General features: G+C 41.8%; 1 protein-coding gene across 1 annotated transcript; it reads right to left on the bottom strand.

Moving 5' to 3' along the window:
* Window positions 1–1,558: 1,558 nt before the first annotated feature.
* LOC118396236 (anillin-like) lies at window positions 1,559–24,947 on the bottom strand. The gene is made up of 25 exons (XM_052465674.1): window positions 24,801–24,947; window positions 24,481–24,578; window positions 24,003–24,179; window positions 23,760–23,855; window positions 23,471–23,646; window positions 23,187–23,279; window positions 22,103–22,192; window positions 20,377–20,494; window positions 19,391–20,215; window positions 16,537–16,841; window positions 14,501–14,583; window positions 14,212–14,341; window positions 10,296–10,431; window positions 10,024–10,070; window positions 9,874–9,985; window positions 9,508–9,634; window positions 9,143–9,191; window positions 8,944–9,000; window positions 7,238–7,270; window positions 5,483–5,504; window positions 5,272–5,381; window positions 4,003–4,089; window positions 3,280–3,387; window positions 2,809–2,954; window positions 1,559–2,608 (listed from the first exon to the last, which is right to left on the bottom strand). The coding sequence occupies exons 2-25, from the start codon at window positions 24,569–24,571 to the stop codon at window positions 2,497–2,499; spliced, it is 3,330 nt and encodes a 1,109-aa protein (XP_052321634.1). The 5' UTR covers window positions 24,572–24,578; window positions 24,801–24,947; the 3' UTR covers window positions 1,559–2,496.
* Between the last annotated feature and the right edge of the window lie 643 nt (window positions 24,948–25,590).

Here is a 25,590-nt window from a genome sequence, read left to right as displayed (position 1 = left end):
ACCAGAACACCACGAGCCCTACACATAGGACCAGAACACCAACGAGAGCCCTACACACAGGACCAGAACACCACAGAGAGAAAGGAGCGAAGACACATACCCATTCTACTGACGGTCTTCCCCGCTCACTCTCCCAGACACATCCTCTATGGAGAGGCCGGCAGGGAGGGAGAGAGGCAGAGGTAAAGGGAACCTTCGTCATTCGAAGGGGCGTGGTCTTGTATCAAACAGTGGCGCTCTGCATCTCAAACGTATTTTCTTTAAATGGGCAAAATAATTTTATACATACTTGCATACCTACAGTACTTGTCATTAGAAATGAAGGGGGGGAAACTCTAATCCGTCTTGGTAGGACATTTCAATAAGGGAATTGTGTACTGCCCTTAACATTGGTAGCTTTGAGGAGCGAAGTCATCTGATCTTCCACAGCTGTTGAGATCTGGGACAAACTAGGAATGTTACACAACTGCTACCTCTAAAGGGAGTTTGTTAATTTGTGTATCAGCAAGTCCCCTGACCTCTCCCCACATCTGTGTCTCTCCCCATTTCCTGGACCTCTTCAAAACACAGAACTATGCCCCAAGTGGGAGTATTATTACAGCCTTTGTACGTGTGATTTCTTAAAACTCTCTCTTTCCAGTTTGTAAGGTAATCCAGTCAGATGCAGCTTCCACAAATCAGTGAAAAGGTCAATTGGTTTATTAGATGTAAAGGCTCCGGTAACATGTCTTTAGGGGTTCATATGCCAAGTACCATAACGGGTTGAGGGTACAGTATCTAACAATAGAGACGGAGACAAGGTTACCAGGAATGACAGTTACAGATTGGGGAGAGGATGTGATATTAGTTCCTCTTAGGGTGAGACCAGTGCCCCATTGTTCTTACTGTATCTCACGGACCACCCCGATTACTAAAGACAACGGTCTCTCATTACTTCCCCTATAACATTGGCCTTGTCCCTGGGCATCTCACCACTCATATCAATGTCCTGCTAGCTATAGGCCCAGTATGCATTCAAAAGGGCATTCTATTCCCTTTAAAAGTGCACTACCTTAGACCAGGGCCCATAATACACTAAATAGGGACTATGATGTCATTTACCAGACTGCCCAGTGTTCTGGCTGAACACGACACTGAGGCATGAGCCCTGGGATGTACAGTTGGGCCACTCTTCCAATCATCACCTTGAGCTAAGAACCAACTGCCCCACCTCCCCCCAGAGGGGCTCCAGGAAGTATATTTCTGTAGCAGTACACATCAAACACAGGCATGACTTCCTGTATGACATTCCTGTCCCAAGTTCCTGCGCCATAGCCAACCCCATTCCCTCAATACTTTACAATGTTGTAAACACTGTATGGCTCACTCATTCATATGACTATATTATAGAGGAAGATGTCAGCTTGAAGACGGAGGACAATGAAAGCTATATTTGAGCTTATGGTTTTATAAACTCAAATTGCACGTGCACCAAAAACATTACAAATATTTTCCATATCAAATTTACAGAAGAGCATGACACAAACTGCATGGACTCAAAACAAATTCAGACAGTGTATGCCATTAGACCCATTTGTATTATTTACTGGTAGTACCTTCATCAATCATGTGCATATAAAGAAAGTTGACAGGTATTTTATAGGGATAACATCCACATACAGAAAGAGAATGACCGATTGACAGTAAATACATGAAGGAAAAACAAAAAACTAGGTTGACTACAGTCAGCATATACATTCACCACCTTTCAGGCTGCTACTAGGATTTATCATGAGATGAAGCACTAACATTATACACCTTATCATTCTATAGTCCATTTGAAGTGCTTGGGTACCATCTTTGTTGACAGGCCCCTGTTGTGTTATGCACAGCAATAGATTCAGTTAAGGAACATGAAGAATTTAACTTGGTAAATATGGACTATTTCACTTGTAGCAGATAGCTCAGTTTTTCAAGTACAGTACTATAACTCAACTTGACTGCAATTCTAGTTGAATCACTAAATTCACAAGTTTCTAGATTAGGTAGGTTGTGTCAGGTACAGATTTCTTATTTCCGAGAGACATATTTCTACACTTGAGGGTATTACAGCAATGCTGTAGTAGTGAAATCATATTGTCCAGCAGCCATGTCTGGCATTTCTCTGTTAGTCTAATGACAATTATAACTACACTATTGTACTAATCATTTGTTTAGTGTTAGTGCTCTTCTGCACTAGGTTTGATACATATTTAATAGTGTTTGTAGATTATATGGATTCATTTAAATCATCTACTTCAAGCTCAGGTAAATAGTATACATATCAAGCAACAAGATGGAGCTCTATTTTAAATGGCTATTGAAAGGTGACAAATCAAAGGAAAGGCAAAATATCCCCAAGTCTAAAATAATCTCCCAATGGTAATCATAAGAATTCATAAAGATATGATTATAACAGTGTGTTACAGACTGCTGTCCCTCATGTTCCCACAGCTGGCCTGGTTGTTGGGCTATGCTTTAGCATGGTTCAGGGGTGCAGCGAGTCCAGGTATGCAGGTCCAGGAGAACCTGATTCAGGTTCTCCATCCAGTCCCCTCGATCCTCCCCAGTATCTGCTGAGAACCAGCACCTGAAGAACAGAGAGAACATGTTATGATAAATATCACAAGATCAATTCAAATACACCACTGTCTATCAGATACAGACAGGCTCACTTTAGCAGTGTCAGTCCTCCACAAAACATTAATATTGAAAAGATTCATGACCACTTGCTGTCAAGCTAATTTGCTTGTGTCGTAAGGGAGTAAGAAAATATGTAATATTATTTACTTGGCCAGAGCGCCCTGGTCATCCTGTTGTGCAGTCTGGACGCTGCTGACCAGTTCAAAAGTATAGGGGCGAGCACAGGAGTCTCTCATCACTGGCTTCACACTCTGACTAGAGGAACTAGACAGGGAGATGCTGCCTTCTGCTGCCTGCAAGTACAACATAGAGAACAGTAGAGGAGAGGGAATGCTTAAATCAAGTTAGTGTGACTTTGTATATTCAGTTAAGAGAAAATATTAATGTTCCCAAGATGCAATGCATTTTGCAGCAGGAAAGGTACATAGACAACTTACAAATATTAGAAAAGATATCAGAAATATTATCAAGTGTGCATATGCACACTTGATGCATGTATGCAATAAACACAATGGAATTGTTAACCGTAGTTTCTTTTTTTCAAAATCGTTCTGATAACCTGAGAGCTTGGAACCAAGAGCTCCAGCCCAGTCATCCCCGTCATAGCTTAATGCCCACCTTGCTGCCTCTGTCATTGGGGTGGTTCCAATAGGACATGTGGTTTCCCTCCAGGACAAAGAAGCGCCGATGCCAAGCTCCAAATCCATTCACCACCTCAAACATGGTCTGGATGGAAGGAGGGAGAAGGAGGGGGTGGTTGGGTGGAGGATGAATCACACATTTTTTATTTTTTTTAATCTGTTATTTTACCAGGTAAATTGACTGAGAGCACATTCTCATTTGCAGCAACGACCTGGGGAATAGTTACAGGGGAGGGGGATGAATGAGCCAATTGTAAACTGGGGATTATTAGGTGACCGTGATGGTTTGAGGGCCAGATTGGGAATTTAGCCAGGACACCAGGGTTAACACCCCTACTCTTACGATGAGTGCCATGGGATCTTTAATGACCTCAGAGATTCAGGACACCAGTTTAACGTCCCACCCGAAAGACGGCACCCTACACAGGGCAGTGTCCCCAATCACTGCCCTGGGGCATTGGGATATTTTTAGACCAGAGGAAAGAGTGCCTCCTACTGGCCCTCCAACACCACTTCCAGCAGCATCTGGTCTCCCATCCAGGGACTGACCAGGACCAACCCTGCTTAGCTTCAGAAGCAAGCCAGCAGTGGTATGCAGGGTGGTATGTTGCTGGCGACAATAAAGAAAGTATGGAGGACAGGAACAGGATAATATGCACTTGAGATATCGAAGCGAATTGAGTCAAAAAAATAAACTCACAAGGAAGCCCTGGTGCTGGACATTAGAGTGGCTCTCGCTGTCCAGTTGCAGGTATATGTTTCCCTCTAGTGGAGACAGGAAGGGCACCTGCACAAAGGTGGAATTACATGGATACCAGGGTTAAGCTGCTTGTAGTTCATCTAGCTAGGGATGTGCAATAAAACGTGCAATAAAGAAAAATGGAAGAAAAGTCATATGAACATTGATTGAAATGTGCTTAGAAATCTACCTATGGAGCACTCCATCACTGATATTATAGCCAGTGTAGCGAAGACTAATTATTGATACCAGTTTTGCTGGCCGCATGAAAGGAGTCAAATGGGAAAAATGGGGTAAAGGTGAGGGTGCAACGTGGGGAAAAGTGAAAGAGTGAAACCTTTTCCTGAAACTCATCTCCCAGGAGTCTCCTGATTTTGCCTTCAAACTTCATCTGTGCACAAGTGGAGAGACAGAAAAGGGAGGGATAGAGGTAACATCCCAAGTGACTCGGGCTGGCACAGTTATCGTATAATTATGTAACAGACAGTAGGAGTGAATTTTTTGGGGGTCATAAACATCTTCATACATTCATTTTAGAAGATTGGGGGGCGATTCAATTTAATTTTCAAGTAGATATAGTTTACCCAATAATCATTTTAAATTTTTTATGATTTTTTAGTGGGTAAAGTTTGACAGGGGTGGTACCAAATCTGTTTTATATTAGGTATGTTATAGATAATTCTCAAAGACGGATTACAAGCTAAAAAAAACCCCCAAACAAACCAAAAAAAAGTCAACCTTTTTTTTAATTTTTTTATACAATAAATACCAATTTGCATGGCAATTAATTGTTACCCCAAATTCCATAATCACAGCCCTACAAGTGACCCAGCCCAGACTGGAAAACTTGATTAACACCACGAAGAAAAAATAAAAACAAGTCATGTGAGGAAATGACAATCATCCGATCTGATATCGCAACTGAAATAATCACAATAGGTGGAAAATTTGAAAATGTAACAGGATATACAGTAGATTCAGCCAAAAAGATTAAGATAGTGTGACACATCCTCAAGAGACAGTGAGATACAATCTAGCAAGCAGGTGATTCAAAACATTTTTTTTTTTTTTAAAGAGTCACGATAAAACCAAGGAATTGACTGACAAAACATGAATCCCTACATCTTCCCATACTGTAGGAGTGCAGGCAGGTACACTAAACATATATCATCCAGGCTGGAGCACTGCAGCAGGTGTGACTGAGACAGGGCCCAGGTGAGATGAGCCTACCTTGTCCAGGGGGAACTTGCTCTGGCCCAGGGAGGCCAAGGAGATCTTGTGAGAACCAACCAGAGAGAAGTTGCTGGTGCGCTGGGTGTTTAGGAGCGGCATGGTAGAAGCTGTGGGGTGTTGATTCAATTCAATTCAATTCAATCAAACTGTCATCACTCAGGACAAATGTCATCTTCAGATCATATGCAACTAGGACAACAATACTTACATGTTACATTTTGGTTGGATCTCTGTTGAAAAGCAACAAGATAACATTTTCAGATTAGAAACATGTAACCGGAAAGGGGGTATAAATATATGCCCCTCACCATTTCAAGTAATACACAGATACAGTGCCTTACGAAAGTATTCAACCCCCTTGAACTTTGCAACCTTTTGCCACATTTCAGGCTTCAAACATAAAGATATAAAACTGTATTTTTTTGTGAAGAATCAACCAGAACAATCATGAAGTGGAATGACATTTATTGGATATTTCAAACTTTAACAAATCAAAAACTGAAAAATTGGGCGTGCAAAATTATTCAGCCCCTTTAATTTCAGTGCAGCAAACTCTCCAGAAGTTCAGTGAGGATCTCTGAATGATCCAATGTTGACCTAAATGACTAATGATGATAAATACAATCCACCTGTGTGTAATCAAGTCTCCGTATAAATGCACCTGCACTGTGATAGTCTCAGAGGTCCGTTAAAAGCGCAGAGAGCATCATGAAGAACAAGGAACACACCAGGCAGGTCCGAGATACTGTTGGGAAGAAGTTTAAAGCCGGATTTGGATACAAAAAGATTTCCCAAGCTTTAAACATCCCAAGGAGCACTGTGCAAGCGATAATATTGAAATGGAAGGAGTATCAGACCACTGCAAATCTACCAAGACCTGGCCGTCCCTCTAAACTTTCAGCTCATACGAGGAGAAGACTGATCAGAGATGCAGCCAAGAGGCCCATGATCACTCTGGATGAACTGCAGAGATCTACAGCTGAGGTGGGAGACTCTGTCCATAGGACAACAATCAGTCGGGTAGTTTTCCCGCACAAATCTGACTGTGGCAAGAAGAAAGCCATTGCTTAAAGATATCCAATAAAAAATCTGTGGCAAGAAGAAAGCCATTGCGATATCCATAAAGTTTGCCACAAGCCACCTGGGAGACACAACAAACATATGGAAGAAGGTGCTCTGGTCAGATGAAACCAAAATTGAACTTTTTGGCAACAATGCAAAACAATGCAACACAGCTCATCACCCTGAACACACCATCCCCACTGTCAACCATGGTGGTGGCAGCATCGTGGTTTGGGCCTGCTTTTCTTCAGCAGGGACAGGGAAGATGGTTAAAATTGATGGGAAGATGGATGGAGCCAAATACAGGACCATTCTGGAAGAAAACCTGGAGTCTGCAAAAGACCTGAGACTGGGACGGAGATTTGTCTTCCAACAAGACAATGATACAAAACATAAAGCTAAATCTACAATGGAATGGTTCAAAAATAAACATATCCAGGTGTTAGAATGGCCAAGTCAAAGTCCAGACCTGAATCCAATCGAGAATCTGTGGAAAGAACTGAAAACTGCTGTTCACAAAAGCTCTCCATCCAACCTCACTGAGCTCGAGCTGTTTTGCAAGGAGGAATGGGGAAAAATTTCAGTCTCTCGATGTGCAAAACTGATAGACATACCCCAAGCAACTTACAGCTGAAATCGCAGCAAAAGGTGGCGCTACAAAGTATTAACTTAAGGGGGCTGAATAATTTTGCACGCCCAATTTTTAAGTTTTTGTTTGATTTGTTAAAAAAGTTTGAAATATCCAATAAATGTCGTTCCACTTCATGATTGTGTCCCACTTGTTGATCCTTCAAAAAAAATAGTTTTATATCTTTGTTTGAAGCCTGAAATGTGGCAAAAGGTCGCAAAGTTCAAGGGGGCCGAATACTTTCGCAAGGCACTGTAAGAAAGCAGAATTTACCTTGATGGTGCTTAGAAGCTTCTTTGGAGTGACCTAAAAAATAAATATGATCAGAACTGAGCTTTTGACATGTACAGTGGGGCAAAAAAGTATTTAGTCAGCCACCAATTGTGCAAGTTCTCCCACTTAAAAAGATGAGGCCTGTTATTTTCATCATAGGTACACTTCAACTATGGCAGACAAAATGAGGGAGAAAAAAAATCCAGAAAGTCACATTGTAGGATTTTTAATGAATTTGCAAATTATGGTGGAAAATAAGTATTTGGTCACCTACAAACAAGCAAGATTTCTGGCTCTCACAGACCTGTAACTTCTTTAAGAGGCTCCTCTGTCCTCCACTCGTTACCTGTATTAATGGTACCTGTTTGAACTTGTTATCAGTATTAAAGACTTGTCCACAACCTCAAACAGTCACACTCCAAACTCTACTATGGCCAAGACCAAAGAGCTGTCAAAGGACACCAGAAACCAAATTGTAGACCTGCACCAGGCTGGGAAGACTGCATCTGCAATAGGTAAGCAGCTTGATTTGAAGAAATCAACTGTGGGAGCAATTATTAGGAAATGGAAGACATACAAGACCACTGATAATCTCCCTCGATCTGGGGCTCCATGCAAGATCTCACCCCGTGGGGTCAAAATGATCACAAGAACGGTGAGCAAAAATCCCAGAACCACACAGGGGGACCTAGTGAATGACCTGCAGAGAGCTGGGACCAAAGTAACAAAGCCTACCATCAGTAACACACTACGCCGCCAGGGACTCAAATCATGCAGTGCCAGACGTGTCCCCCTGCTTAAGCCAGTACATGTCTAGGCCCGTCTGAAGTTTGCTAGAGAACATTTGGATGATCCAGAAGAAGATTGGGAGAATGTCATATGGTCAGATGAAACCAAAATATTACTTTTTGGTAAAAACTCAACTCGTCGTGTTTGGAGGACCAAGAATGCCGAGTTGCATCCAAAGAACACCATACCTACTGTGAAGCATGTGAGTGGAAACGTCATGCTTTGGGGCTGTTTTTCTGCAAATGGACCAGGACGACTGATCCGTGTAAAGGAAAGAATGGGGCCATGTATTGTGAGATTTTGAGTGAAAACCTCCTTCCACCAGCAAGGGCATTGAAGATGAAACGTGGCTGGGTCTTTCAGCATGACAATGATCCCAAACACACTGCCCGGACAACGAGGGAGTTGCTTCGTAAGAAGCATTTCAAGGTCCTGGAGTGGCCTAGCCAGTCTCCAGATCTCAACCCCATAGAAAATCTTTGGAGGGAATTGAAAGTCTGTGTTGCCCAGCAACAGCCCCAAAACATCACTGCTCTAGAGGAGATCTGCATGGAGGAATGGGCCAAAATACCAGCAACAGTGTGTGAAAACCTTGTGAAGACTTACAGAAAACATTTGACCTCTGTCATTGCCAACAAAGGGTATATAACAAAGTATTGACCAAATACTTATTTTCTACCATAATTTGCAAATAAATTCATTAAAAAATCCTAAGTGATTTTCTGGATTTTTCCCTCATTTTGTCTGTCATAGTTGAAGTGTACCTATGATGAAAATTACAGGCCTCTCATCTTTTTAAGTGGGAGAACTTACACAATTGGTCGCTGACTAAATACTTTTTTGCCCCACTGCATCTCTCTCATTGTCAGCCATACAACATTGGATAGCATTCGTAAATCAGAAGATGTCGCACTCACCCTTGACTTGGTGGAGCTGCGGAGATCCACATTGCAGGTGTTCCCCGAGGTGTGGGACTGAGTAATAGAAGACAGTTTGTATATTTTTACATACAACCTGTTAACAACCTGTTAACACACATTCTTATCACTGACCATCTACGATATTTACTAATACACAGGTTTTAGGTGAGAAATAAAGTAATATGTTCCATCTCACCAGGCTGTAGACCTCCACATCAATCTCAAAGTTGGAGCGAATGTCCTGCCTGAAGGGACATAATACAGTCAGTCACAGAAAGAGTTGGACAGACTAGGGGTGAGAGCCATTTTAGCAGTAGTACAGCAGATATTACACAAGCATCTCCTTTAAAAGGCAAAGACAGACCAGTAGGATTGCCTGCCGAGAGAACTTAGCTACTCTAAACAGAGTGCTGGCCGTAATTTACAAAACCGATTCAACATGAACCGTACAACACACGCGTCGACAAGTGAACAGACCCCTACTGTACAGATTGACAATCGGTCTGGTGAGTTCTCCTTTACTCTTCACTTCCTCCATATGGAACCAGTAGCTGGACTCACAGGGTGATAGAGGTGGGGAAGGAGATGGTGTCGCCATTCTGGGCGTCCACTGCCGTAGCCAATGGGGTCGCAACGATGTTGCAGGGTCCATAACGAATCAGGACAAAGAAATAATGAGTGGGCCGACCTTTGAGGAGAGAAATAGTCAGGAGGGTTGTTCATTAATCACCTGGTATGGTTTCCAATGTGTCTTGAGCTGAAAATGAATTAATTGTACTTTACTACTTGAACATTTAACCCAAATGAGCAGGCAAACAACTCACCTTGGCAGCAAGCAGCAGCAGAGTAAATGGTTCAAAATAAATGATGCAACAAACGTCATACTACAAAGGTGATAACACACGTCGCCTAACCGACTGTAGGTACCTGTTTGTGTGCGGGCAGAGCAGACAAACTCCACCTTGAGAGGGAGCTGGACACTGCTGATGCTGACGGTGCCCCTGCAGGGCTGCTGGGACATGCCGGAGTCCCCCTCACCATCACCCCCCTCTAGATCCTCAGAGACTGAGCCCCCCTCTCCTTCAGCCTGGCCACCTCAGCCAGCAGGGCTGCCCGCTTCTCACCTGACACACAGAAGAGACAAAGGGGGACACAGTCAGATGATCAAGCAATGGAATAAATCAAGAGGTCCATCATACCTTCCAGCATAGACGTATACAGGAGAAAAAAAGCAATAGCAGTGAGATGGATGAGGTTGACGATTATACACTAATTCAGCAGACAAATTAGGGGAGAGGAGAGAAAACGTCACAAAGCTAGGGGTGGGATATGAGTGGATGGAGACTCACAGGAGACGAGCAGCAGTTTATTAGCCTCTGCCTCCTCCAGGGAGCCCCTGCCGTGGTCCTCGTCAGTGCAGCAGCTCAGGGCCTGCAACGTCTGTTTGATGACCATCTGCAGCTTGGCAGCATCCTCATTCAGAACCTGACCAATCACAGGAGGATAGGAGATTCACTCCAACCAGCCATACTCATTTAAATACTATTTCTTTCCATTGGACACATTTACATGCGTGTGGTGTACCGCAGGGCAGCTCTAGGCCCTCTGCTCTTGTCTATTTTTACCAATGACCTGCCACTGGCATTAAACAAAGCATGCGTGCATGTATGCTGATGATTCAACCATCACGAGCCAGCAACCAAAGCTAATGAAGTCATTGAAACCCTTAACGAGTTGCAGTCTGTTTTGGAATGGGTGGCCAGTAATAAACTGGTCATGAACATTAAAACTAAGAGCATTGTATTTGGTACAAATCATCCCTTAAGTACTAGACCTTATCTGAATCTGGTAATGAATGGTGTGGCTGTTGAACAAGTTGAGGAGACTAAATTACTTGGCTTTACCTGGAATTGTCATGGTTAAAACATAGAGTCAATGGTTGCAAAGATGGGAAGAGGTCTAGCCGTAATAAAGAGATGATCTGCTTTGACACCACACTCCAAAAAGGAAGTTCTGCAGCCACTAGTTGTCGAATCTTGATTATTATCCAGTCGTGTGGTTCAGTGCTCCAAGGACAGACCTAGTTAAGCTGCAGCTGGCCCAGATGAGAGCGGCAGGTTTTGCTCTTAATTGTAATCAGAGGGCTAATATTAATACTATGCATGCCAGTCTCTCTTGGCTAAGAGTTGAGGAGAGACTGACTGCATCACTTCTTTTTATAAGAAACATAAAAAGGTGTTGAAAAATCCCAAATCGTTTGCATAGTCAACCTGCACACAGCTCCGACACACACTTATCCCACCAGATATGCCACCAGGGGTCTTTTAATATTCCCCAAATCCAGAACAAATTCAAGAAAACATACAGTATTATATTGAGTTCTTACTGCATGGAACTTCCTTCCATCTCAAATTGCTCAAATAAACCGCAAACCTGGCTTAAAAAAAACAGAGCAATACCCCATGGCACAACACCTCTCCCCTATTTGACCTAGATAGTTTGAGTTTAAGCATTGATATGTAGGCTACATGTGCCTTTTAAAAAATGTATGTAGTTCTGTCCTTGTCTAATGATGTTTTGTGTTTTACATAATACTAATTATGTATTATGTTTTGTGTGGAACCTAGGAAGAGTAGCTGCAGCTTTTGCAACAGCTAAATGGGGATAATAAAATAATAATAAAATAACTAAAATACCAAATCCATGCACACCAATATCCGGTTATTATTTGGGACACTCATGTATTGTTTTTGAGTTCATGCATATAAACATCATATCCAGTTCGCAATAACCCGAAAACGCTTGTATCCCGGTTATGAGAAACCCAGATTAGATGCCTGGGACATGCTGATGTAAGACGGGATACTGTGGCATGTAAACATCTTATCCCCTTTACTGTGGTCTGTGCAGGCTCAGTTTCACATATCATGGGTGTTGTGTGATGTCATCGGATTGTCAAATTTAAGGGAATATGTTTTACTTGTGTTTAATAAATTATTAGGATATTACACTCTGAAACTATAACTTCAAAACCATATGATTGTATGAAATTGATTGGAATCAAAACTGATTAGAATCGTTAGATTTTAATGCATGTATGAAAGTGATTTGAATCGTTAGATTATTATAATCCTGTGTGTGGTTATAGTCAGTAGAATACTATTATACCCTATAGTGTAGTTCTTAGTCAGAATTAATGATTTGGGGAATTCATGTTTTGGGGATAACAGACTGTCTGAGGCAGATTCTGTGCCGACCTTGACTGGGACACTGAGAACTTCCCAGGTCTCTCGCTATCTTGGGGGAAGGAGGAGAGAAGCTATTCTCACGGACCCAAATCTCTGTCGGCTGGGTAGATACCTGATGTTTTGTATGGAAGTATGTGTGTCGCTATAAAATTAAGGTCTTTGTACTGTGCAAGTCAGAACGTTCCCATGAATTTGACATTTGACTGTTTTCATTTCTATCAGTATCTTACAAATCTTGATATAGCAGACAGTAATTACAATTGAATTGGTTAATGAACACGAGAACATAATTCTCCTATCACAAACAAACCACTTCAAAAAGTAGACTACCTAGCCATATTATACATTCCCGACATTTGGTTGTCAACTACAGTTTGAGACATGCAGCTTCTCTTCTGTTATAAATTGTTGCCCCAAAAGACTAAATAAAAGTAAAGCTCACCAGAATAATGTCTTACATCAATAGATTGAATGCATTAGTAATCTACAGCAGTTAATATCTGTAAAGTTGTCGGTTTTACAGTTTCATTTGGGGACTGGGGAAAAAACGGAATAACTCCGAAAGTGAAAAGATCGGTCCTGTGCAAAATGTCATCAGTTTGACCGGTTTTAAGGAAATGAAAACCTGAGAAAATGACGAAACACATTCCTGATAAAACTTCAGTTAGTCTTGAGTGCATATCTTATGTGGTTGAAATACTGTCTGCTTGCATAACAGTGTCAAAGATAACACATTACACGTGTACTGGCATTTCCACAAGAGATGCTATAAGAAATCATTTCTCCACTCCTGTTCCCAAGACACAACTAACATTTGTTGTCTAATTTCACTGTAAGGAGTTAATACTACGCTACGTGAAGTTATAGGCCTAGTGTCCATATTTCAGTTAACCCACATGAACTTAAATAAGGAATATTATTTTGTATTCAAGGATACAGGGATACTCATGAGTGGGATATCACTCATCTACAAAATTGCTTCCAACACTCTACTCAGCAAACTGGATGCAGTTTATCACAGTGCCATCCATTTTGTCACTAAAGCACCTTATACCACCCACCACTGCGACTTGTACGCTCTAGTCGGCTGGCCCGCTACATATTCGTCACCAGACCCACTGGCTCCAGGTCATCTACAAGTCCATGCTAAGTAAAGCTCCGCCTTATCTCAGTTCACTGGTCACGATGGCAACACCCATCCGTAACACGCGCTCCAGCAGGTGTATCTCACTGATCATCCCTAAAGCCAACACCTCATTTGGCAGCCTTTTGTTCCAGTTCTCTGCTGCCTGTGACTGGAACGAATTGCAAAAATCGCTGAAGTTGGAGACTTATCTCCCTCACCAACTTCAAACATCTGCTATCTGAGCAGCTAACCGATCGCTGCAGCTGTACATAGTCTATCGGCAAATAGCCCTCCCATTTTTACCTACCTCATCCCCATACTGTTTTTATTTATTTACTTTTCTGCTCTTTTGCACACCAATATCTCTACCTGTACATGACCATCTGATAATTTTGTCACTCCAGTGTTAATCTGCAAAATTGTAATTATTCGCCTACCTCCTCATGCCTTTTGCACACAATGTATATAGACTCCCCCCTTTTTTTCCCCTACTGTGTTATTGACTTGTTAATTGTTTACTCCATGTGTAACTGTGTTGTCTGCTCACACTGCTATGCTTTATCTTGGCCAGGTCGCAGTTGCAAATGAGAACTTGTTTACAACTAGCCTACCTGGTTAAATAAAGGTGAAATAAAAAGAAAAAAAATAAAAAATGCATGGAAACAGCTTCTGCCGAAAAAGACCTTAAACAGGATATGAGCTACTATCCGGAATACTGCACGCATGTAAACGTGGTCAGTGCCAAAGCTAATGTTATACTGGTGGTACATTTGTCAATGCCCACATAAAGCACATGCAAAGTTTGGATGATATGCTACACAGGTAGTCACTCTCCATGACACGGAAGACATACAGAATAGACTCAATCGTTCCAACAGTCCTACTACAGACCATGATCCTTTCCTTGGTGTTGACACAGTGCTGGGGGTGAGACTTCTCAGCGGCATGCCTCTGCACCCTTGGGGTTACACTCTGAATGGCTGGCTTGGTGCTCTGTCTCTGGGTGCGGTAGGCATCGATGCTGTCAATCACAAAACACATTGGAGTCGTCACAGGTATAAATAACAAGCCAATCATATATTTTGAAAGATTATCATAGTCAATGAGTTTAATTTCACTCATGTTAGCTGACCACTGTCAGTTCTGCTTGTCCTGAAGTGTAGAAGACAAGATGACTCACCTGTAGAGAGGGGCACTATCAGCAGGGGGAGTGGTCAGCTCTTCAGGAGTCAGAAGTAGGGATGGAGGGTTGGCTGCAAGTCTCTGTGGGGATATCAAACACGTGGAGGAACATTTAAGTGTAAAACATTCAAACTTTGAAAGCCAAGAACAATGCCAAAAAAAAACTATGGAAAAAACATTTAGTCATTTAAATGAAATTATGGGCAGAAAGATTAATTAAACTCCATCTTTCATACACTCAGATGGGTTATTCATCACAAAACCATTGTTGTTGCATATTATTTTAGTGATTACTTCATTGGCAATGTAGGGAAATTCAGGCGGGAAATTCCAACAATGAACAGTGAGCCATCGTATACATGCATTAAAAAACAAATAATGAAAAAAAGCATTTTAAGTTTGAATTGTGTAAAGTTAGTGTGGGAGAGGTGGAACAATCATTGTTATCGATCAATAATGACAAACCTGGCATTGACAGATGGAAAGCTACTGAGGATGGTAGCTGACTGGCCACTCCTGTCTATCATGTATTTAATCTGAGTCTAGAGGAAGGTGTTTATCCTCAGGCCTGGAGGAAAACCAGTCATTCCACTACCCAAGACAGGTAAAGCGGCCTTGACTGGTTCTAACAGCTGACCTATCAGCTTGCTGCCAGCTCTTCGCAAACTACAAACTGTTGAGAAAAATGGTGTATAACCAAATACAATGCTAATTCTCTGTAAACAAATTGACAGACTTTCAGCATGCTTATAGGGAAGGGCACTCAACATGTGCTGCAATGACACAAATGAGTGATGATTGGTTGAAAGAAATTGATTAATTTGTTTGAGCTATACTGTTCGATTTCAGTGCAGCCTTTGATATTATTGACCATAACTTATGTTTTATGGATTTCCAACCTCTGCCATATTGTGGATTCAGAGCTACCTAATAGAACTGAGGGGTTTCTTTAATGGAAGCCTCTCGAATGTCAAACATGTCAAATGTGGTGTACCGCAGGAAAGCTCCAGGTACTCCTTTCTAAGTTTACCAATGACCTGCCTCTGGCATCAAACAAAGCCTGTGTCCATGTATGCTGATGATTCAACCATATACATGTCGGTTGAATTTATCACAGGTAGACTCCAAACAAGTTGCAGAAACATCAAGGATCAGCAATGGGCACAGGATGCACCTGAGCTCAAATGAGTCTCATAGCAAAGGGTCTGAATACTTATGTAATGAAGGAATTGTTTTTTTATTTGTAATAAATTTGCAAACATTTTTAAAAACCCGTTTTCACTTTGTCATTATGGGGTATTGTGTGTAGACTGATGAGGACAATTGTTTATTTAATCAATTTTAGAGTAAGACTAACGTAACAGAATGTGGAAAAAGGGGTCTAAATACTTTCTAAACGCACTGTATAGATTAAATGGTTATGAAGAGGGGAGAGGTCTGTCCATAATAAAGAGATGCACTGCTTTTGACACCACACTTGCAGGCTCTAGTTGTTGGGCTAATATACATTTAACTCCTGCCAGTTTCTCTTGACTAAGAGTTGAGACTGGGTGCATCATTTCTTATAAGAAACATTGTGTTGAAAACTCCAAATTGTTTGCGAAGTTAACTTACACACAAACAACCCACCAGACATGCCACCAAAGGTCTTTTCAGTCCCCAAATTCAAGAAAGCGTACAGTATTGTTAGCGTAGAGCCATTATTGCGTCGAACTTCCATCTCATATTGCTCAAATGAAAAGCAAACTTGGTTTTAAAAAACGGATGAAGCAACACCTCACGACAACGCCTCTCCCCTATTGACTTAGATATTGTGTGCATGTGATGTGTAGGCTGTATGTGCCGTTTGTAAATATGCAGTGCTGTTCTTGTCCATTAATGTTCTGTATGATGTCATGTTTCATGTGTGGACCCTAGCAAGAGTAGCTGCTGCTGCTTTCGCAAGAGCTAATGGGATCCTAATAAAATACCAATCACTTTCAGAATCACATTGAACTAGGTGACCATGGTACCAGTCTGTCTGCAGAGCCTTACCATAGGAGTGACCACAGCTTCCACAGACTTGCTGAGAGGGGAGAGGATAAAGCTGGGTGGGAAGGACAGCAGCTCATCTGCACTAGAGTCCAGTTCCTTGGTTTCTTCCAGGTCTTCACCCTCCTCAGCTTTGTCCAACTCTGTGTCTGTTTCCTCTATTCCACACATCGCTGTGGCTATGCCACTATTGTGATCCTCAGTGTCCTCTTCCATCCTTCCCTGGGCAGCAGCCTCCAGCACCTCATCAAACATTAGGTCAATCATCTCAGCGGTGTTGGTTTCATCGCGAGAGCTCAGCTCAGTCTCTGTGGATAAATCCCCATATGCAGCAAGTTACATAATAATATCCAGACATTAAAAAAAGTCACCCTAGTGCGTCTACAACAGGGTTCCCCAATTGACAGTGGTTTTATTTGGCAGTTTTCTGAGCCCCAAAAACATAAAATTGTTTCATTTTCATTGTTGGACATACGCCTAAAAATACCAGGAAATCAGCTACAAGTTATTTTAATTTTGGAAAGTATTCCCACATACGAGAGATAATGATTGGATTTATATATCACTTTTCTACCAACTGAGGTACTCAAAACGCGTTACATAGTAGAGGGAAACTCGCCTCATCCACCATCAAGGTGAAGCACTCACCTCAGTGATGCACGGCAACCATTTTGTGCCAGAACTCTCACCACATCAACTATCAGTTGACGAGGTGAGGAATGATATATGCCAATTAGGAATGAGGTGGAAGATTAGGTGACCATGATGGAATGTGGCCAGGTTGGGAATTTAGCCATGACACTGGGTTGAACACCCCTGCAATAAACGCCACGGGATTGAGACCATAGAGAGTCAGGACACCCGTTTTACTGTCCCAAAGACGGTACCCTATGCAGGACAATGTTCAGAAATGTAATCAAGGTTTGTAATATTTGACTAAACATAATCATTTCAGTGCATTCAGAAAGTATTCAGACCCCTTACCTTTTCCACATTTTGTTACGTGACAGCCTTATTTAAAATTGATGATTTAACACAAGACCCCATTATGACAAAGCAAAAACAGGGCTAGAAATTTTTGCAAATGTATTATAAAAATAAAAACAAATACATTATTTACATAAGTATTCGGACCCTTTACTATGAGAGTCGAAATTGAGCTCCGGTGCATCCTGTCTCCATTCATCAACCTTGAGATGTTTCTTCAACTTGATTGGAATCCACCTGTGGTAAATTCAATTGATTGAAAGTCCCACATTTGACAGTGCATGTCAGAGCAAAAAACAAGCTGAGGTTGAAGGAATTGTCCGTAGACCTCGGAGACAGGAGTGTCGAGGCACAGATCTGGGGAAGGGTACCAAAACAAACTAAGAAATCGGAGAAGGGGCTCAGGGAGGAGATGCGAGAACCTTCCAGAAGGACAACCATCTCTGCAGCACTCCGCCAATCAGGCCTTTATAGTAGAGTAGTCAGACAGAAGGCAACTAAAGGACTCTCCAACCATGAGAAACAAGATTCTCTGTTCTGATGAAACCAAGATTGAACTCTGGCCTCAATGCAAAGCGTCACGGCTGGAGGAAACTTGGCACCATCCCAACGGCGAAGTATGGTGGTGGCAGCATCGTGCTTTCGGGATGTTTTTCCAGTGGCAGGGACTGGGAGACCAGTAAGGATTGAGGGAAAGATGAACGGAGCAAAGTACAGAGAGATCCTTGATGAAGAGCGCTCAGGACCTCAGACTGGGGTTACCTTCCAACAGAACAACGACCCTAAGTACACAGCAAAGACAATGCAGGAGTGGCTTCGGGACAAGTGTCTAAATGTCTTTGAGTGGCCCAGCCAGAGCCCAGATTTGAACATCTCTGGAAAGACCTGAAAATAGCTGTGCAGTGACACTCCCCATTCAACCTGAAAGAGCTTGAGAGGATCTGTAGAGAAGAGTGGGAGAAACTCCAAATACAGGTGTGCCAAGCTTGTAGCGTCATACCCAAGACTTGAAGCTGTAAATCGCTGCAAAATATGCTTCAACAAAGGACTGAGTAAAGGGTCTGAAAACTTGTCTAAATATGCAACTATTTTTAAAAAATATATAAATTAGGAAAAATTCATAAATACCTGTTTTTGCTTTGCCATTATGGGGAAGTGTGTAAATGGGGGGGGGGGGACATTAAATCCATTTTAGAATAAGGCTAACAAAATGTGGAATAAGTGAAGGGGCTGAAATACTTTCCGAAAGCACTGTATATCCGTTTAGGCTTCTTGCGGTCAATTCGCAGTCTACAAATATATTACCTCAAATGTACATATAACCTCAATTAGCCCGACTAACCGGACACATTGTACCAACTGTATACAGCCTCGCTACTGTTATTTTCACTGTCATGTTACGTTTTTTTAGTTCTTTAATTATCTATTGTTTACCTAATACCTATTTTTTACTTAAAAATTGCACTGTTGGTTAGAGCTTGTAAGTAAGCATTTCACTGTAAGGTCGACACCCATTGTATTCTGCGCATGTGACAAATAAACTTAGATTTGTTTTATGTTCCGGCCCCACGACCAACCACTCAAATTGGCCCACAGCTGAATATAGTTGACAATCCCTGGTCTACAACATGATGTAACAAGTATTTTAAAATGTCATAATTTGGCTGTTCATAGTGTAGAAGAAAGATGGAGGTGCAAAGTGTTGGCCGTGACCCATTGAATCCCTTGCTTAGACAATGGCAGTGGCAGAAAAATTTGACCAGTATCTTTATGACTTTATGCCCAGGTGTGTGCGCAACTATGTGTAAACCCAACGTGGTTGTGTCTCACCTCCTGCCCAACTTGTGCCAACAACCTAGACATGTCTCACCTGACATACTTTCTCTTTTCGAGCTAGATGAAGAGTCCAGCTCAGACAGAGCTGAGTCATTGATCATTTCTGGCTCCAGGATAAATGTGACTTTCTTTAACCCTCTGGCCTCCGACTGTGGTTCATCAGTCAGTTCCTCGTCTGTAAGCAGCTCAGAGTCTCCTTGTTCTCTGTCTGACACAGCTGATGCGTTTGCGGCCTCTCCCTGCTCTGGACCCAAAGAAGGACCCAACTCCCCCTGATCTTCACCTAGAACGGACTTCTCACCCTGGACGTCAACTAAAATACTTTCTGCTTTCCCTTGTTCTTCAACTCCAGAAGACTCCATCTTCTCACTTAATAGGTCCCCAACCTTCTCTAGTTGGGACTGAACTACCCCCTCTTCCTCACCTACAGCAGACCCCACCTGTTTCTCACCTAAAGGGGAACCCACAATGTCCTCATCTACAAAGGACCCCAACTCAACTACAGAAGACCTCATCTCCTTCTCTTGTAGGGACCCCATCTGCTCAACTACAGAAGAACCCAACTCCTCACCATCTCCTTTTGACTCCATTGCCACAGGATTATCTAAAAATAAATGGGACTCAGCATTAACATAGAACTTCACCACTAAATCCCTTTCCACATGCTTGTCACTAGCAGGAGAGACTGCCTTTTGCTGCTCTTTCACTACAGGACCCTCTGCTGCCTCACGTTGTTCATCTGGGAGAGAAGTTCCCTGACAAATGACCATAGTGCACTCTGCCTGTCGCTCAACCATGTGTCTCCCCTTCACCTCTTCTGGTGGGACATCCATGTGAACTGAGGACTCTGCCATCTCACCTGTTGAATAATCACAATCTGACCTCTCTACACTGATATTTGCACAAAATTCAGATTCTTACATTTTAGTCAGATTTTTCTCAACATATACCATTAACTTATCTACCTTCAAGCTCATAAACTGAAATAATGCATTGACTTCTCCTCTTGCAGTGTCTTACCGTATTTGTATTGAATTGGAGGCTCCACTCCATCGACCTTAGTGAAGACAGATGTCTCGGTAAAGCTGCCGTCCTTCACCCCAAAAGGTTCATCACCAGTCACATTGAGGTCTGCCTGCTGGACACAGACAAATTAGCCCCCTAAAATACAGTGTTCCTCTTATGCACATGTCTATGCATCTACAGGAGAAGGTATTCAATCCCCTTGACTTCCCACTTTTTGTTGTGTTACAGCCTGAATTTAAAATGGATTAAATTGAGATTGTCCCACTAATCTACACACAATATCCCATGTAATAGTAGATACATTTATTTTTTTAAACAAATGAAAATATGAAATATCTTGAGTCAATAAGTAATCAAACCCTTTGTTATGCCAAACCTAAATAAGTTCAGGAGTAAAAATGTGCTTAACATGTCACATAATACGTTTCAAGGACTCACTGTGTGCAATAGTGTTTAACATGATTTTTGAATGACTACCTCAACTCTGCAACCTGCACATACAATATGCAAGGTCCCCCAGTCAAGTAGTGAATTTCAAGCACATATTCAAACAAAGGATCAGGGAGGTTGTCCAAAATCTCACAACGGGTACCGATTAGTAGAAATATGAATACTGAATATCCATTTAAGCATGGTGAAGTCATTAATTAGGCTTTGGATGGTGTATCAATACACCTTGCCGAAATGGAAGGAAACCACTCAGGGATTTCACCATGAGGGCAATAGTCATTTAAAACTGTTAAGAGAAAACTGAGTCTGGATCAACAACATTGTAGTTACTCCACAATACTAGCCTAAAGAGTGAAAAGGAGGAAGCATGTGCATAATAAACATGTTTTAGATTTCAAATAACATGCATCCTGTTTGCAACAAAGAAATTAACTGTTGTCTTGAATACAAAACATTATGTTTGGGGCAAATCCAACATCACCGAGTACCACGTCATATTTTCAAGCATTGTGGTGGCTGCATCATGTTATGGGCACTGCATGCTTGTCATCAGCAAAGAACTAGGGAGTTCCCTTAGGATAAAAAACAGAATAGAGCAAAGCACAGGCCAAATCCTAGAGGAAAACCTGGTTCAGTCTGCTTTCCAATAAACACCGGATGAGGATTTCACCTTTCAGCAGGACAATAACCTAAAACACAAGGCCAAATCTACAGAATAGAATTGCTTACCAAGAATACATTGAATGTTCCTGAGTGGCCTATTTACAGTTGACTTAAATTGTCTTGAATATCTATGGCAAAACTGGAAAATGGCTGTGTAGCAATGATCAACAACCAACTTGACAGAGCTTGAAGAATTTGAAAAAGAATGTGCAAATATTGAACAATCTTAGTGTGCAAAACTCTTAAGAACTTACCCAGAAACACATCTGTGATTGCTGCTATTGCTGTTTCTAACATGTATTGAACACTTATCTAATCAAAATATATTAGCGTTTTATTTTTCATGAAATTTTCATAAAATGTAGAATTTTTCTTCCACAATTAAATCATACTTTAACGAAACAAAATATGGAAAAAGTCAAGGGGTTGAATACTTTCCGAAGGCATTATATATTAAAGATTCTGTACCACTATATGAAGGACCAAGTGAACCCTACACCCGATTACCATTCAAGTGACTTGGAGGATGAAAATGACACCTGTGACATTTCAAGACACCCTGTTCTCCTCAGAACCAGTTACACTCAGTCCATATAAGTAAACTCACATTCCATGGTTGGAACGGTGGCCACTGCAGTCTCCTGCTACGTCTAAACATCATCCAAGGGGAGAATGAGGAGACGGGTGGGGTCGCCCTCTAATGATTTCACAACAAGTATCATTGTTCTATCAGTAAACAAGTACTTGAGCTCAACATTTTAGTAATTTAGCAGACGGTCTTATCCAGAGCAATTAACCCTTTACACACATGGGCATTTGCTACAGTATATTGAAATGTTTAAGAAATATGAAAATGTATAACCACAGTAGTAATTGAAAGGGAACAGTTTGGAGATAATGGGAAAATGATTAGACCAAATGGTGAGTACACAACAGTTCACCTGACATGACTGAAACCAAACATTACACAACATAACAGATTTTATGTGCATTTTACATTTACTGTACTTTGTCGCATTCGCTTACAACAAAATCTGAAAATACTGTGGATAAATTCAGTAACATAAGCCTATTCGTGGAAAATGTGGGGTATCTGCAAAATAAAAAATAAAAATTAAGGGTTCGAATGAGAGGACTAACTGGTGTCTCCAAATGGCCACACACACCTCTCCAACATGTGCAGTTCCTAAGCAATTTTATGTCAAAGAGTTCAACTATAAAAAAAAATGTTTTTTAGTTTTCCTAGCTGTGCTGTTGAGGAACTAGAGCAAGCATACTTGTAGTCATTTAATTTGGAACACAGCCCCACATAACCGCCATCACACAATTACTGTTCTTTACGCAATTAAAAAAGGGTCCATTATAAATCGCAATATGAGTCAGGTGGGCATGACTTTAAAGCTTGTTCCATTGCAAACAATTTATAACATATGATCTTAGAGTTTTAGACAACTAAGAGAAACAGATCAGAATTTGTGCACACAATTTAAAATACTGTTCGAAGATGTAGAGTTACAGGCATTTTCGAAAGACTGGCAGGGACTCTGCTGTCCTAGTGTCAGCGGGAAGCTCGTTCCGCCTTAATGTGCCAAGACAGAGAAGAGCTTTGACTGGGCTGAGCGGAAGCCAAAAAACATAACCCTTAACAATATTCCGTGACCATACACAAGAGAGAGGGTAACAAAACTTACCTCAGTCAGTGAGGAATCAGAGAAGCTTCGCTTTAGGAAGACATTCTCTGTGATTGGCTGGGCCCTTACGAGACGCAGCTCCTCCTCCCTCTCCTGATTGGTCAGACAAATAGAAGCAGTTAGAAACTTCACAGGAATTTTAAGAATTGTGCAACATCAACATTTCAGAATGCATTGCATACCTCAAGACTCCTGGTACATTTTACATGTACATTTTAGTCATTTAGCGGACGCTGCCTTGCTCAAGGGCACAGACAGATTTTTCACCTGTGTGTGGCACAGACCTGGCGTATGCGGGAGGCTTGTTTGGAGCTGGGCGTGTCACTGGCCTCAAGTTTCAGTTGTAAGTTGGTAACAGCGTTGGAGAGGGTACGGGGCCACCGGTTGGTTGGCAGGGGGCTGGCCTGAGGAGTGGTGGGGGATTTAAACCGCTCCACCCGCGAGCTGAACTCTGCCTCACCTGAAAAACAGACCAGATGCTCCTATCATTTAACCACTTTTGGGCAGATGTGTTCTCACTCGCATTCAATGAATGGTAAAGAAGCTAGAAGGTAAATGTATAAGAAAACTCACCAATAAGATGGTGCTCTTTGACTCCATCCTGGAATTTAATGGATGGTACCCCAGACCCTGGATCAGAGAGGCATCTCTGAGCCAGCACATGCCCTCCTGTAAACAAAACAACCCCTGTTGGAGTCACTGTTTCTCAATGACTACAGATCTGAGTGTTGCATGGATACTGCCATATTCTAATTCTATCGATACTGTATACAGGCTGCGAGTTGGTTATTTTAGGAGGGGGCGTTATCCTCTTACCCTCACGTCTCTGGGTTAGTTGCTGTACTCTGGAGCGGACAGAGCAGAGAGCAGGGGTGTCAGGCTTCACCAGCTCTGCACACCGATGGCGATCTCTAGTTGAAAACTTCTTTGTAGGGCTGACATTCTCCTCGCCCAACACCTCCAGGCGACGCCTTTTCTGAACATCATTGACATCTGTAAGAAAGCAAAGGGAAGCTCACAATAATAATGGGTATGCCCCAACACTGCACTGATGACATAAGTTGACACTAATTCATACTTGTTCAAGCCTTTAATAGAAGTCTAAGACCTGTCTAAGCCAGGGAAGTGGGGGGTCTGCTTAGCGATATGGAATTGTTTTAAGGTCATATCAAAGATCATTTTGACATTTGATTTTGAATTAATTTATTAATTAGATTTTCGCGGGGCGTGGACTTCTACCTTAGGGGGTTTAATTAACAAGCACTCACACGCACGCAGTGATGTTGACACTCACCAGACGAGTGGACATTGTCTTCCGTGTCAGACAAAGGGTCTCTATGTCTCTTCAAAGCTGTCGCCAACCCACTTCGAAATTCCCCATCCATGATCTTCCTGTGAAATAAACACCAAATTAAGTTCCTAGCTATCGTTCATGCAACTTAGCTAATTGATTTATTCGGCAGTTTCGTTACAATAACTCAGCTGGCTAGCTACAAGCTAACGTTAGCTAACTGGACTCTGGAGAATGCAGATAGCTGAACGTTAGTGCTGCTAGCTGGTTGAACATACTTTCAGCTATTCACCTATAATATGTCGAATATAACATTCCCTTACCTCAACAGAAGTGTCCGTGTAGGTCAAGCAAACAAGTCAAAACTGAGCATAAACTGCGAAAAGATTCGTGTGGCTGTTCATTTGACGCCTTTTCAAATACACTTTGAATTTCAGCGGGTCTTTGGAAGTGCGTCAGTGGTGGGTGAATAAATTACCATAACGCCAAGACCGAGCGCGCAATATTTTTGTTCTTGTGTTTACGGTAGATTAAGTTCCAAGTTTTAATGTCACGTGCACAAGTACAGTGAAATACAGTGAAATGTCTTTCTTGCAAGCGCCAAACCCCGAAATGCAGTAATAAATATCAATGTCGCACTAACAATAACGTAAGGCAGAGAAAAAACACACAATAAATAAAAATAAGAAGATGAGAAAGCAAGAAGCTATATACAGAGTCAGTTCCAATACCATATTTAAAATATGCAGGGATACTGGAATGACAGAAGTAGCAGTAAGGTGACTAGGCATCAAGATATATGATAAACAGAGTTGCAGCAATTATTATTGTATGTGAGTGTGTGTGCGTGTATGTGTGTAGGAATGTCAGTGTCCGTATGTATGTAGAGTCCTGCGATTGTGCATAGAGACAATGCAAAAATAAAAAATAAAATACAAGGGTCAACTCAAATAGTCTGTGTAGCCATTATTTAGCAGTCTTACAGCTTGGGAATAGAAGCTGTTCTGGAGCCTGTTGTTGTCATACTTGATGCACCGGTACCACTTGCTGTGTGGAAGCAGAGAGAACAGTCTATGGCTTGGGTGGCTGGAGTCTTTAATGATTTTCCTAGGC

The sequence above is a fragment of the Oncorhynchus keta genome, chromosome 17, assembly GCF_023373465.1.
Source record: "Oncorhynchus keta strain PuntledgeMale-10-30-2019 chromosome 17, Oket_V2, whole genome shotgun sequence".
NCBI lineage: Eukaryota > Metazoa > Chordata > Actinopteri > Salmoniformes > Salmonidae > Oncorhynchus > Oncorhynchus keta.
Note: the sequence above shows the minus strand (reverse complement) of the source record. Positions and strands in the feature narration are given on the sequence as shown.

Excerpts from the sequence above, each read along its gene's own strand:
- LOC118396236 (XM_052465674.1), bottom strand. The coding sequence starts at position 24,571 with ATGGATGGGGAATTTCGAAGTGGGTTGGCGACAGCTTTGAAGAGACAT. Across the intron at positions 10,071-10,295 it reads TAAACTGCTGCTCGTCTCCT|GTGAGAAGCGGGCAGCCCTG; the intron begins GTGAGTCTCCAT and ends TCTGTGTGTCAG. Across the intron at positions 9,001-9,142 it reads ATGTGGAGGTCTACAGCCTG|TCCCACACCTCGGGGAACAC; the intron begins GTGAGATGGAAC and ends TCTATTACTCAG.